Raw genomic sequence first — 15,187 nt, forward strand, 5'->3', positions numbered from 1 at the left:
TTTTGAGGCAGAGTTTTACTCTTTTTGCCCACGCTGGAGTACAATGATGCCATCTCGGCTCACTGCAACCTCCACCTCCTGGATTCAAGCAATTCTCCTGCCTCAGGCTCCTGAGTAGTTGTCATTATAGGTGCCCACCACCACGCTCAGCTAATTTTTTTTTGTTTGTATTTTTAGTAGAGACAGAGTTTTGCCATATTGGCCAGGCTGGTCTCAAACTCCTGACCTCAGGTGATCCGCCCTCCTCAGCCTCCCAAAGTGATGGGATTACAGGCATGAGCCACCGTGCCCGGCCAGTATTTAACTATATTTTTTATACATTCACATGTATATTTTCAATATCCCTAATTCCTTATAAAATATGTTCCCATATGTGGTTTGAATAGGTCTCTCACAATCTTATTTAATCCTGTTTATAAAAACCTTTTATTATCAAATAAAATAGTAGTATAATATAATATAAAGATGATAGCCAACCCAAGTTTAATCATCATCAATTTCAAACTGATTGTTTTATATTTGAAGGACCACAGTTTTATGTGTCTATCTACTCCACCTTTTTTTCCCCCACCCAACTGACCTGGGGGTTTTATTCTATTTGGAAATGTGTATTTCCCAATACCAAAGCGCCAAGAAGGAAGGTGTCGTTGATCAAGATGTGATCCTGCTTTTTTCTCCTTTGTGTAGACTTTAGTCACTGGTTTTAGCCTCTTGCACATCAGAGCACCTGCTATGAAGTAATTGGATCAGTTTGATTTGATTTTTTCTTCTTCTTTATATTGTAGGGTGGAGATACACATATAATAGTTTACAGATGATATGCGGGAATAAGAAAGAGAGGCATCCGATGATTTATCAAAGGAATAATCAAGTCCTAACACTAAAGATGTGATTTACAAGACTAAATGTCCACTAAAATATAAAACAGATTGCAGATCTTTATTTTCTGTGGTTGAGTTGGTCATAGCACTAATAGGTGTAATGAAACCAAGACTGCAGCTTTAAACTTTGCACAGTCCAATGAGATTGTTCTTTATGCCATGGCCCCTCATAATGGTGCCGCTCATCCTGGCTGTGCCTTCTTGAACATAGGCACAGGCCACAGAGCAGGACTGGAGGAGAAACTCGAGCCATTTGGGGTATGGCCTTCATTACTGCTGGCAGTGTCTTGAATACACTTCTTTCTTACTTACATTCATTCTTTCCTCCTTCCAATATATTTCCCATGCAGGGGTAGCTCAGTTTTTCCATCTTTTAGCACTTTCCTGCCTCAGGACTTTTGCACATGCTGTTACCTCTGCATGGAATGGAGTTTGCTGCTCCTGTTGACTTCGCCACTTTCAAGTCTTCTGTCAGATCTGGTTTAAAATATCACTTCCTCAGAGTAACCTTCGTTGCACCCCCAAACTAAGTATTGCCCCCCGATTGTGTGCCATGCTTTATGGCACATCATTTTTCATAGCACTTAGCACAATGTGAAATAAATACTTGTAAAACTAGTTACTATCTTTCCTTTCTATTAAAATATAACCCCACTGCAGCTGACTGTCTTCTTGTTTTTTGTTTGTTTTTTGGTTTTTGTATTTTATTTATTTATTTTGACACGGAGTTTCGCTCTTGTTGCCCAAGCTGGAGTGCAATGGTGCAATCTCGGCTCACTGCAACCTCCGCATTCCAGGTTCAAGCGATTCTCCTGCCTCAGCCTCCCAACTCTCTTGTTTTGAGCACCACTGTATCCCCAGAGCCTAGCAAAGTGCCCTTCATACAGTAGGCATTTATGAAGTATTGTTGAGGCCAGGTGTACTGACTCATGCCTGTAGTCACAGCACTTTGGGAGGCCGAGGCAGGAGGATCCCTTGAGCCCAGGAACTCGAAACCAGCGTGGGCAACATAGAGACTATGCCCGGCTAATTTTTTCATTTTTTTCTCTACAAAATAGAGGCCTATGGTTCCAGCTACTCGGGAAGCTGAAGTGGGAGGATCACTTGAGCCCTGGAGATTGTGACTGTAGTAAGCCTTGATTGTGCCACTGCACTCCAGACTGGGTGACAGAGCAAGACCCTGTCTCAAAAAAAAAAAAAAAAGTATCTGTTGAATAAACAAAGTAGAATATCAATTTCACAATAAATGGTGTCCAACAAAAAGCATATTTCATTTTTGAAAGATCCTCTGATCTAGCTGTGATGGTTTATTTTGAGGGACATATGTCATCAGGATAAAGTTTTAAAACAGAAATTATCACTCTCATTTTTGGTGAAGGAGTTTACACAATGAATTTTTAAGATGATAATGTTGAGGAAGATAAATTCCCTGTAATTTTATGGGAACAAACTTCCCAGCACCAATCCTAAAAATAACTCACAAATTTCAGGGAACAAAAAGCTCAAAACCTACAAAGCCGGCAGCCTCGGATCTTCCTGTTCCTGCTGAAGGTGTACGCAATATCAAGAGTATGTGGGAGAAAGGGAATGTGTTTTCATCCCCCACTGCAGCAGGCACACCAAATAAGGTAAGCGTCTGATTTTTGTCTTTTAAGTGTAGAGGGGCACATGTTTTTTCATGTTGATTGTGATTTAGGAATCACACTAGTAAATAATAAAAGCAGTGAAGAAGGTGCAATTTGTATTTTGTTTTGCAATGATCACAAAAGCAAGCTCAGAAAGAGTGTGTTCCTGAGGTTGCATGATGTACTAAGCCTCGGCCATCGTACTCCAAATAAAGTGCCTGAGCTGAAACGTCCACCTTTGAAGTTGGAGTGGGGCGAGTTACAAGGGAAAGAAAACCAGATAACATATTCTGTAAATATCAAGTGTTAAGGTTTATGGTTATGTGAAATTATACTTACTGATATTTTGAATTTGCTTTGAAAATTCCTTCCCAGGTATAAAGTTTACTTCGTTCTCTAATATTTTGGATGATTGTCCCTTTGTAGGAAACTGCTGGCTTGAAGGTAGGGGTTTCTAGCCGCATCAATGAATGGCTAACTAAAACCCCAGATGGAAACAAGTCACCTGCTCCCAAACCTTCTGTAAGTAACCTTCAGGTTTTTCTGAGTTTCTTTGATCTCCCAGCTTTTATCAGCGGAAAAAACAAGCAGTTGTTCTGTTTACCTAGGAATGGCAGTGCTCCTGTTCTTTGCTTTCCCTGATGAATAACAAACGGGAAAGTGTTCAGATTTACAGCTATTCTAAGAAGCTGCATCGCAGTTACTCAGAGGGTAAAATGGAACCAAATAATCACCTCTACACCCTAACTGAGAGAAGGAATCAGCTAGAATATTGAGGCAGTTCGAATTTAGACCCTTTACTCGTCTATTTGTTTAGCTTCTATTCTATAGATTCTAGATAGAAGTTTGAAAATGAATGGTCAAATCATTTTGGGTAGTTCTTTGTCAGGAGCATCCCTAAACTTATTCCCAAAAGAATATGTATGTTGCCTATTGGGAACCCATATGTTCCAATTTCCCTAGTTTTTATAACTTGGCACAAAAATGCAGTTATTGGGTAGTTGTTGAAATAATTGGTCTAATTGTGTTGTCAACACCTCCTCAGGAAAAGTCATAAACTGGAAACTAGAAAAACTGGTTATGAATGATGTTTTTGAGAATTTAAAATTTTCTTTATTTATTAAGTGCAGCTATCTTACTAAAAATACATTTCTTTTCACCTTTTCGTTGAATGTATATGACAATTGCCTGGCATTTGTCATTATAATAAGAAAAAGTATCAAGCTCCCCACTGTATATTGCTGAGCTTTCCCTGTTAAGTTTGCTTTTATAGCTTTGTTGGTGCTCAAGGGAGCTGAGAGTCCACTGTCATAATCCTACATTCTAGAGGAAGAAGAAAAACTTTCCAATCCTAGGCCTCTGTGCATTTAATTGCATCCATTGGCTCCATGCCATTTAATTGCATTTGTTGGCTCCATATATAATATCCAAAGTCACTGACTTTTGGCACTTTCCAATTTAAAAAGGAAGAAATGGAAATGTTTGCAAATCCTTCTTGGACACAACTCTTTGAACCATTTAATTAATATACACCCCGAGATTCTTTGCATAAAGGCTCACAGGAGGTATAAACTAATGTCAACCCAATTTACAATTAGAAAATCTTCACACACTGAAAAAAGCAACTTTTCCTCCCCCTCTCAATAGGTACAAGAATGGGGTTTATAAAAGGATACAGTTGAGGCAAGAAACTAGACCCAAAAGTTATGCGCCCTTTAATGCCTCAAGTTTTCCAAGCATCTCTGGTACCATAAGGGAGTAGAAATTATTTTCAAAAACAAAACAAAGCCATGGCAGTGTATATAAGTTTTGTGGTTCCATACCAGTGATTATTAACCCTTTTTGAATTATGAACCCCTTTAAAACCTAATGAAATTTAAGGACCCTCTCCCCCAAATATACATATAAAAAACAAGGCAGTCAATGGACCTACTGAGGAACTCTCAAGATAGTAAGGAGAGAAAGATATATGTTTCCCTCTTTAATAAGTATGGAATATTTGGAGGAGATGCTAATTTTTGCACGTTTATGATATTTCCAATCTTTCATTTTTGTAGATTATACTCAAAACATTGATCCAGAACTTGCCCCCTATTCTTTTATGGGTACTTGAACTTGTAAACTTAGAAGTTTACCATCATCTGTATGACATCCTAATGAGGTTAAAAATATAAAATTCAGTTATTATTATGATAGGTATAACTGTATCCAGGTTTCCACAGCAAAACAAAACAAAATAAAACAAAACAAAACAAAACATACACCATGTTCTGTGTTCTGGGGTTAACTGACAGCCTCCCTAAAAAAAAAAAAAAAAAAAACTATTGCACGAGAAAATTACAAATCGGCCGGGCGCAGTGCTGCAAGCCTGTAATCCCAGCAACTTTGGGAGGAGCCGAGACCGGGCGATCACGAGGTCAGGAAGATCGAGACCATCCTAGGCTAACACGGTGAAACCCCCATCCTCTACCAAAAAATACAAACCTAGCCGGGCGAGGTGGGGCGGGCGCCTGTAGTCCCAGCTAACTCAGGAGGCTGAGGCAGGAGAATGTCGTAAACCCCAGGAGGCGGAGCTTGCAGTGAGCTGAGATCGTGCCAACTGCACTGCAGTCCGGGTGACAGAGCGAGACTCCGCCTCAAAAAAAAAAAAAAAAAAAAGAAATTACAAAATCATTGCCTGCTTTACCTACTAATTAGTATGTGACTTGCTAGATCACCCCCTAGAGGGTGGAGAAGAAAAGGAAAGAAGAACATGGCAGTTAGTATAGATTTTAGTGACATCCTTCTTCCCATTAGATTTTGTAGACTGGTATGGCTTCCCGAATGAAAAGCAGATGGAAGAAAGTTCTATGAAATCAATGTAAATACACCAGATTGCTACTGGGATGTCCCTTGCTATTTGTGGGTAGAATTTATAAGATTTCAGTATAACTTTGTAACTGCAATTCAATTCTGAGTATGTCTGTTTTAGCTGGTTTGTCTATTCTTTGTGTCTAAACTACATGTTACACAGCAATTAAAAAACTAATTTGTCTTTCTTTTTGTTTAAAAAAAAAAAAACCAACAATGTCTTTCTCAGCTGATCTTCTGTTCCTCACTCTTTGGTCTCTGGTTGATTGGAAATCTGCTTCTCCTGCCTTCATTTCTCCCTCTTCTTCCGGAGTGGGTCTTTCTCTAAAATGTAGTCTGGTCAGGTAATTCCATTTATATTTCCCCTTTGATTTAAAATGCCAACTTATAACTCGGATGTTAATATTTTCTTAAAAGGACTCTTTAAACTCTTTAAGTGATCTTGAAAGATTCATCGGCAGGATTTATGGGAAGTGCAATCCATTTTCTTAGGTAGAAGAACATGCATGAGAAGGAAAAATATTTGTCTCATGTGAGTCAAATAAACAAAGTGATAATAGCTGCTTTCCAGAGCTTCCCTCAGCATGTTCCTAATTATAGTTTCCAAAATTTTAAAACAGTCTTCCAGACAGTTTGGCAGCTTCCACCTACGCTGGCAAATGTAGTGGAATTCTACAAAAATAATCTGATTTGTTGCTTAATGGCTCCAAGTTAAATAGGTGTAACTCTCTAATAGAATATCAGGAATTTATGCCACAGAGGAAATTCAGAAACTCAGTAAGGTTTAGGCAAATCTGAAATGCTTCACATGGTATCATTTAACTGTGCATTTTCAGTGTTACAATCTCAATACTATCTATCAGAAATATGTCCATTTAGATCAGTGTCCATGGGTAAATGCAATTGCTGTTAGCTTTGCCTTCCTCCTGAGAAAAGGGTTTGCCAAAATAAGCATTACTATTTCAGTAAAACACATTTATTTTCTGCACACTACCTTTTGCCAAGTACTAACATAAGCAAATGCTGGGAGAAAAGTAAATTGAAACAGAAATTTGGTTCCTTATCCAAATGAAATTAATTATGAGGTAGTAAATAAAGACCCTAAGCTATATAACTGTTATCGATCATATTTTAGTGTTTCCATCCCAAGATTTCCACATGTTCTTACACATGTCATCAACTGTCATCTTCTCGCATGGGTTCAATTTGTGATGAATGTTTATATTTGCGGGGTTCTACTGATCCACTTCTGAATTACCCATTTGCCCCTCAGGAGACACAAAATGATTTTAGGGTGAGGGAGGGGCTGCTAGAAAAGGGACTTTGTGGCCAGGCGCAGTGGCTCACGCCTGTAATCCCAGCACTTTCAGAGGCTGAGGTGGGCAGATCATGAGGTCAGGAGATCGAGACCATCCTGGCTAACATGGTGAAACCCTGTCTCTACTAAAAATACAAACATTAGCTGAGCATAGGGGCTTGTGCCTGTAATCCCAGCTACTCGGGAGGCTGAGATAGGAGAATTGCTTGAATCCAGGAGTCAGAGGCTGCAGTGAGCCGAGATCATGCCACTGCACTGCAGCCTCGGCGACAGAGCAAGACTCTGTCTCAAAAAAGAAAAAGAAGAAAGAAAAGTGACTTTGTTTGGGCTACCTGGCAGCGGATCCCAAGATAATGATTCCAGAGCAAGTTGTTTACATGGAGGTGAAGAAAACACTACAGGGTGTGAGGTTGGGAAAAGGCAGCCCACAAAGAAGGTGTTATTAAGCAAGTCCCCACATGGGCTGTTAAACCTTAATCCCACGGAGGAAATCCTGGAAGCCACCAGATAACACATACTTCAGAGTTACCCAAGCTGAGGCGAGAGTGAGCTTGAGAAATAATATTGCACCAACATTCACCAGTCAGCCATTGAGGACTGCTCCTGGAGATTTTATAATAACTCTCTGAACTTTCCAGCCTGCCTCCTGGGCAGGCAAAACGGGCATCTGTACCCAGAGAAAGTCCCTAGGCAGAGAAGTGCCATGTGGGCAGTTGGCAGTCAGGCTAGTGTGCACTAAAGTAGTAAGGGCTGGGGGAAAAGAGGTGAGTACTAACTGAGTTCATCTGTGATTCAGGAAATGTTTACCAAACCCCAAATTAATTATTTTTAAATAACCTATCATCTATTGACTTGTAAGAGTGCAGAAATTTAAAATGAGGCTACATTATTTTAAACATGCTCCTGTTTCACTTTTACTGATCAATAAACAGTAAGTCCTTGGTAAAGGGCAAGGACCCAGAGGCTATAGTTCCAGCCCATTCTCATATCATAAGACATGTCACAGTCTATATAAAATCAAACAACAGCTAACCCCATCTCTACTAAAAATACAAAAAAATTAGCCGGGCATGGTGGCACACACCTGTAATACCAGCTACCCAAGAGGCTGAGGCAGGAGAATCACTTGAAACCCAGTAGACGGAGGTTGCAGTGAGCCAAGATCACACCACTGCACTCCAGCCTGGGCGACAGAGTGAGATTCTGTCTCAAAAAAAAAAAAAAATCAAACAACAGCTGATGGTCCTTTCAATTCCATTTCAGATCACTGGGGTAAAGTGTATAAAACAACAAATTGATTCAAATAAACAATAGATGTGGCCATTTATTTAGAGCTGGCTGGAAAATATAAATGGCCACCTATCGATGTTTTTCTGCTTTCTCTTTATCAGGACTTGAGACCAGGAGACGTATCCAGCAAGCGGAACCTCTGGGAAAAGCAATCTGTGGATAAGGTCACTTCCCCCACTAAGGTAATCCATTGGGAGGACTAGTATTTCGGAGGTTTGTTTTCCTGATGTATGCTGTAGTATAATGTCCTGGAGTCAGATGAGAAGTATCGCTGACCTACAGATCTTTGCCTGCACACTCATCAGTGTCTAAAAGACCAGTACATAACACAGTGAAAGGAAAAGTGCATTGCAAGTGTGTCAGTCATACAACATCAACAGCCCAAATCCATGGAATGGTTCTCAGTAAGACATTCTCAATACACCACAGTGGTAGGAACGTTGGCAGCAGAAGCCTGCATGGGATACTGTGGTCTACGTTTCCTTACAACGTCCCAGCTTGGTGCCACAGTCATTTAAAGATCACTTGGGGAAAACATCTGTCTCCCTGAGTGTTTCCAAAACTGCTTTCTGGAACCATTTTAGATTATATTGCCACTGCCAGCAGCCTAAGACTCAGGGTTGCTATGGCAAAAAAATTAAAATAATATTCAAGAGTAAGGCAACCATTTAATACCCTATGAAAATGAATGGCTAAGAATGACTGGGTTCCTCTTACTTTTAGTCTTCTGGTCAAAGGATATGGTCATTCTTCAGAAAGGAGGCTCTGAAGAACATCTAAATGATGCTCAGACTGCAAATGGGACCCTTTGTGGTACAATGAGCTCATTCAACTCCCAACTGTAGCCTTTCCCCATTTCAAGTAATAGACCTAGTCTTCTCCTTCAATAAAAAGAAAATTAAAAAGGAAGAAACTGGAGACGGACAATAAGCAAGGTTAGAACAGGCTGCTTATGGGCTGATTTAAACAGAAGCACTTCTTAAGCAAACTCAGGACTAAAGAGCGCATCAAAGGCAACTAGAGAATCACTACAATTCACTGCAGTGAGAGAATTACCTTCCCTTTCCTACTTTCTACATGTTCTTAGTTCTGATGCAGCTACCTAAACATATTACCCCACCTTCACTATTAGCTACGCATTGCGCTTTTATTCCATTGAAATTCACTAGCCTTTCTAAGTCATTGCTACACATATGAAAGTGCCCGCTGGTAATTATCACATTGCAAACTACTAGCGCTAAGTGAGCACCCCACTGTATGCCAGACAACCTTCTACCTTCTTACCCTCCATTATTTCATTTGATCCTCCAGTCACCATGTGAGGTGAGTAGTGTATCATACGCATTTTGCAGCTGAGAAAAATGAGGCACTGAAAGATGAAGTAACTTTCTCAAAGTCACACAGTGAATAAGTAGCACAGCCTGCATTGATACTCCAGCAGTCTGATCTAAGCCTGCATTTTAACCATTATACATGGTACTTTCTTTTTTAGGATGCTATTCATGAGAAAATGTATAGTTGTTCAATTCCTTCTATAATTTTCTCTTGGTGGCAGGGGAGAAAAGAACTTTTTTTTGTTATTTTTTGAACAAAGAATGAGCTTGTTGACCTAAGCCTTTATGACCACTCTAGCCTAGTCTATTAGTGCATTGCAGGTTTGTCAGCCATGCAGTGTAAGTAGCCCAAACCCATGGAATTGTTCCCAGGAAGACATTCTCCATACACCACCGTGGGAGGAACATTGACAGCAGAAGGCTCTCCTCTCAGACCTCTGAGAGGTATCTGACCTCTCAGAATGGCAGTCCCAGTGTTTATGAGTCCCAGAATGAGTCCCTGAAAAGGAGATGTCAGCTGGCTATAGACCATCATCACTAGTATAATGGAGTCTCTCTGGATAACATTCCTCCTAGCCAGAGCTCTGGAAAGTAGAACAAAGATGATGTGAAATGGTCAGACTCAGAGAACATCACTCACATACAAACATGAATGGTATTCCCTGGAGTTATGTAGCACCAGTTATGTAGGCAGTACAAGGTAGGAGGGTGACAGTGTGAGTTTTCACATGCCACTAACCTCTTTCTACAGTAGTAATAATATAACCACCAGACGCAGAACTGAGTTTATGAGGTAGCAGATTAGGTAGCTCTTTTGCTCCAAAATGTCAAACTCATTTCTTGTTACTCAGTCATTCCTTAGAAATGAATACAATGAACACCCTTGAAAACTTGAATTCACAATACTTTAAGATTTCTTAATAGCTTGGCAAAAAATTTTAGCAACTAGTTGAGGGGGAGAGAATGGTATAAGAATAGGACTACAGGTGAGATAAGTCTCGTGGGGTAGGGGTGTAAGAATAGGAGGGAGAAAATAGAGATTGCTAGATTAAAAATGGGAGAAAACTAAAGATAAACATCCTCCTTCACCATCATACATTGATGTGGCCCTCACTGAGCTATTCAGTCGCTTGTGCCTGTTCTGGAATACACACTAGATTTTTGGCTCTTACGGTAGAGTTTAAAAATGAAAAAAACAAAGCAACTTACTTGACTCTAAATGCTATGAGCAAGGCCAAAGGTTAAGACAGGAAAAGAGAATATAAAGGAGAAAGACAGGAAGAGGGAAGTGAAAAAAATCAGAAGTAAGGATAAAATAAAAGAAGATCCAGCTGGGTGCAGTGGCTCACAACTGTAATCCCAGCACTTTGGGAGGTTGAGGCAGGCAGATCACTAGAGGTCAGGAGTTCAAGATCAGCCTGGCCAACATATGGGAAACCTCGTCTTTACCAAAAATACAAAACTTAGCCAGGCATGGTGGTGCACGCCTGTAATCCCCAGCTACTCAAGAGGCTGAGATGGGAGAATTGCTTGAACCTGGGAGGCAGAGGTTGCAGTGAGCTGAGATCACACCACTGCACTTCAGCCTGGGTGACAGAGCAAGATTCTGTCTCAAAAAAATAAAAAAAGTAAAATGAAAGGTCATATTTGAATGGAATGCCAGTAATAATCCTCCCTTTCATAAATATTTATTACTGCTATACTTTTATTCCTTTTCTTCTGACTACAAAACTGCCTGAAACACTGCAGGCTGTCAATTTCAACTTTTCTTCTCTTGGCAGGTTTGAGACAGTTCAAGAAAGAACCCAAGCTCAAGACGCGGGACGAGCTCAGTTGTAGAGGGCTAATTTGCTCTGTTTTGTATTTATGTTGATTTACTAAATTGGGTTCATTTTCTTTTATTTTTCAATATCCCAATAAACCCATGTATATTATCACTATATTTAATAATCACAGTCTAGAGATGTTCATGGTAAAAGTACTGCCTTTGCACAGGAGCCTGTTTCTAAAGAAACCCATGCTGTGAAATAGAGACTTTTCTACTGATCATCATAACTGTGTCTGAACAGTGATACCAACCACATCTGAAGTCAACGGAAGATCCAAGTTTAAAATTGCCTGCGGAATGTGTGCAGTATCTAGAAAATGAACCGTAGTTTTGTTTTTTTAAATACAGAAGTCATGTTGTTTCTGCACTTTATAATAAAGCATGGAAGAAATTATCTTAGTAGGCAATTGTAACACTTTTTGAAAGTAACCCATTTCAGATTTGAAATACTGCAGTAATGGTTGTCTTTAACAAAAAAAAAAAGGAAATGTACTGTTAAGGTATTACTTTTTTTCATGCTGGTGATTCATATCTAAATTACATTATTATGTTAGCTGACAGTGGTACTGATTTTTTAGGTTGGTTGTTTTGTGGATTTCTTTAGTAGTGATAGTAGCCTGAACCACATTTTAGATAACTCATGTATGTATGTATGTGCATACACATATACAAACACACTAATGGTAGAATGCTTTTTTATGTGCTAGACTATTATATTTAGTAGTATGTCATTGTAACTAGCCAATATCACAGCTTTTGAAAAATTAAAAAATCACAATATTGTATTAATATTTCATATTTGCCAATAGAAACATGGCAGATAGGTATCAATATGTTTTCAATGCCTGATGACCTATAAGAAGAAAGTATTGAAAAGAAGAGAGATTAGAAGTGTCACAAGGAGTTGAAATTTTCTAAAAGACATAGTATTTAGTTTATAATTAAATGCATTCTTGAAGTCCAGTGTGAATTTTATTAATGCTATCATCTCGACCAAGCTCAAAGCCTACTTATTAGAAACAATGAAGTTCACAATAGGTCATAAGGTCTCTTCCTTTTCTAAAATTGAAAGACAAGAAATTTAGTGCCAATATTGTACAGATTGAAATTCCATGAGTCTCAGCAAAGACTACCTTTGGCTAAATGTCTGCAAGCAGAGAAGTAAAGTGAGCAAAATCCAGTGTTGAGGAGTCATGACAGTACTTTGATCTTTATATACTCTGAAACATTTCTTTAAATTAAACTTTTCTACCTTTATTTGTCATTGGTACTTGTAGTAAGTTGACAACGTGGTGAAATTTCAAAATTATATGTAATTTCTACTAGTTTTACTTTCTCCCCCAAGTCTTTTTTAACTCATTATTTTTACACACACAATCCAGATCTTATTATAGCCTCTAAGTCTTTATTCTTCACAGTAGATAATGAAAGAGCCCTCCAGTGTCTTGGCAAAAATGTTCTGGTATAGCTGGATACGTACAGTGGAGTTATATAAACTCATACCTCAGTGGACTTAACCAAAATTGTGTTAGTCTCAATTCCTACCCACACTGAGGGATCTTCCCAAATAACTATTTTCTTATCTACAGTATTCCTTCAGAAGAGCTAACCAGGGCAGGGCTGGCATGAGAAGTGACCCCTGCGTTACAAAGTCTATCTTCCTCAGAAGTTTGTAAAGAGCAGTTGAATCTTCTAGCTTTAGCAAACCTAGGCCAAAGGAAGGAAAGCCATGAAGAATGCAGAAGTCAAACACTCATGACAGAGTAGGCACAAGTCTACAATAAGCTAAATCAGAATTTGCATATACAAATGTCCCAGGTAGCATTGACTCCCATCATTGGAGTGAAATGGATCAAAGTTTGAATTAAGGCCTATGGTGAGGTAACATTGCTTTGCTGTACTTTTGAACAAGAGCTTCTCGTGATCACTGTTATATATTTTTCTAGAAAATCTAAAGTTCAGAGGAGAATGTATCACTGCTGACTTTTATTCCAATATTTGGATGGAGTTAAGTTTTAGGGTAGAATTTTGTTCAGTTTGGATTTAATCTTTTGAAAAGTAAATTCCTTGTTTACTGGTTTGACTATAATTCTCTGTTATCTTTATGAGGTAAAACTGCAAGCTGACTAGCATGTTCTGTGAATCTGCCATTCCTAAAACTTTTATAAACACTTGATATTTTTTCACTGATAATTGATCGCTCCAATAAACATATATTGTGAGAATGCATCCACAATAAATGGAATTCCTTCCTGCAAAATGTCTTTGCCTCACTTATTTTTATGTACAATATTGATACTGAGAGGTATGTCTATTGTAACAAAGATTATGGCACAGTAAAACCTATATTTCAGGTTGAGTCTTGGTTTCACTCTTTAAAGAAGAAAAGCATTTTCATATTTTTAAATTACCTAACAAAGTACAGAAAATTGGTCTTATGTTGACAACTGATCAAACATGTACGGAAAAGGTTGAAGAGGAATTTTGCAAATCCTTCCTAAAAGAAACTATCGTCAGGCACAGTGGCTTACGCCTGTAATCCCAGCACTTTGGGAGGCAGGAGGATTGCTTGAACCCGGGAGTTCAAGGCCTGTAGGGTCCAGCCCCACAGGGTCAGTGGGTTTTTCTCCCCGTGTGTGGAGATGAGAGATTGTAGAAATAAAGACACAAGACAAAGAGATCAAAAAAAGACAGCTGGGCCCGGGGGACCACTACCACCAAGACGCGGAGACCGGTAGTGGCCCCGAATGCCAGGCTGCACTGATATTTATTGGACACAAGATAAAGGGGCAAGGTAAAGAATATGAGCCATCTCCAATGATAGGTAAGGTCACATGGGTCACGTGTCCACTGGACAGGGGGCCCTTCCCTGCCTGGTAGCCGAGGCAGAGAGAAAGAAAGAAGAGAGAGAGAGACAGCTTACGCCATTATTTCTGCATATCGGAGACTTTTAACTTTCACTAATTTGCTACTGTGATCTAAAAGGCAGAGCCAGGTGTACAGATTGGAACATGAAGGTGGACTAGGAGCATCACCACTGAAGCACAGCATCACAGGGAGATGGTTAGGCCTCCGGATAACTGTGGGCGGGCCTGACTGATGTCAGACCCTCCACAAGAGGTGGAGGAGTACAGTCTTCTCTATACTCCTCCAGCGAAAGGCAGACTCCCTTTCCCAGTCTGCTAAGTAGCGGGTGTTTTTCCTTGACACTGACGCTACCGCCAGACCACGGTCTGCTTGGCAACGGGCATCTTCCCAGACGCTAGCGTTACCGCTAGACCAAGGAGCCCTCTGGTGGCCCTGCCCAGGCATAACAAAAGGCTCGCACTCCTACCTTCTGGTCACTTCTCACTATGTCTCCTCAACTCCTATCTCTGTATGGCCTGGTTTTTTCTAGGTTATAATTGTAGAGCAAGGATTATTATAATATTGGAGTAAAGAGTAATTGCTACGAACTAATGATTAATGATACTCATATATGATCAAATCTATGATCTATGTCTAATATAACTTATTTTATATATTTTATTATACTGGAACAGCTCGTGCCCTCGATGTCTTGCCTTGGCACCTGGGTTGCTTGCCGCCCACAAAGACCAGCCCAGGCAACATAGCAAGACCCCTTTCTGTACAAAATAATTTAAAAGCCAGGCATGGTGACATACACCTGTAGTCCCAGATACTCAGGAGCCTGAGGCAGGAGAATCGCTTGAGCCCAGGAGGTCGAGGCCACAGTGAGCCCTGATAGCACCACTGTACTCCAGCCTAGGTGACAAAGTAAGACCCTGTCTTAAAAAAAAGTAACTATCGATTGTCCCTCCATCCTCCTTCTCATTGCCAATGTTGTCACATACCAGCCCTCTGGCTCCTAAGATGGGCAGCACTGTTTTCTCAAAGGTAGTGTCTCTTATATAGAAACACCCATTTAATATATACCATTCATTTGTAGAATACTTGCTACTTGCAAGGCACTGGTGATTACACGGGAATCCAAAGTTATTTTTTCATGGTAATTTTGCATATTTATGTAGCACTAATTGGTCTGAAATTTGAAGTTCTCA

The 15,187-nt window shown here is 39.7% G+C and overlaps 1 protein-coding gene across 9 annotated transcripts in view; it reads left to right on the forward strand.

Annotated features, from left to right (window-relative positions):
• The window catches only part of CALD1 (caldesmon 1), a 241,611-nt gene extending 228,225 nt beyond the window's left edge, over window positions 1-13,386 (forward strand). For 5 of the 9 annotated variants that reach the window (XM_017887714.1, XM_017887712.1, XM_017887715.1 and 2 more), the window contains 2 exons: window positions 2,372-2,509; window positions 2,933-4,805. In XM_017887714.1, the coding sequence (XP_017743203.1) occupies window positions 2,372-2,509; window positions 2,933-3,148 (354 nt within the window). In that variant the 3' untranslated portion in view covers window positions 3,149-4,805. Of the gene's footprint in view, window positions 1-2,371; window positions 2,510-2,932; window positions 4,806-8,065; window positions 8,147-11,079 lie in introns of those variants that run through there. The other 4 variants (XM_017887717.1, XM_017887718.1, XM_017887720.1 and 1 more) reach the window with 1 other exon arrangement.
• The last annotated feature ends 1,801 nt before the right edge of the window (window positions 13,387-15,187 follow it).

The sequence above is a fragment of the Rhinopithecus bieti genome, unplaced genomic scaffold, assembly GCF_001698545.2.
Source record: "Rhinopithecus bieti isolate Rb0 unplaced genomic scaffold, ASM169854v2 scaffold_17275, whole genome shotgun sequence".
In the NCBI taxonomy this organism is placed as follows: domain Eukaryota; kingdom Metazoa; phylum Chordata; class Mammalia; order Primates; family Cercopithecidae; genus Rhinopithecus; species Rhinopithecus bieti.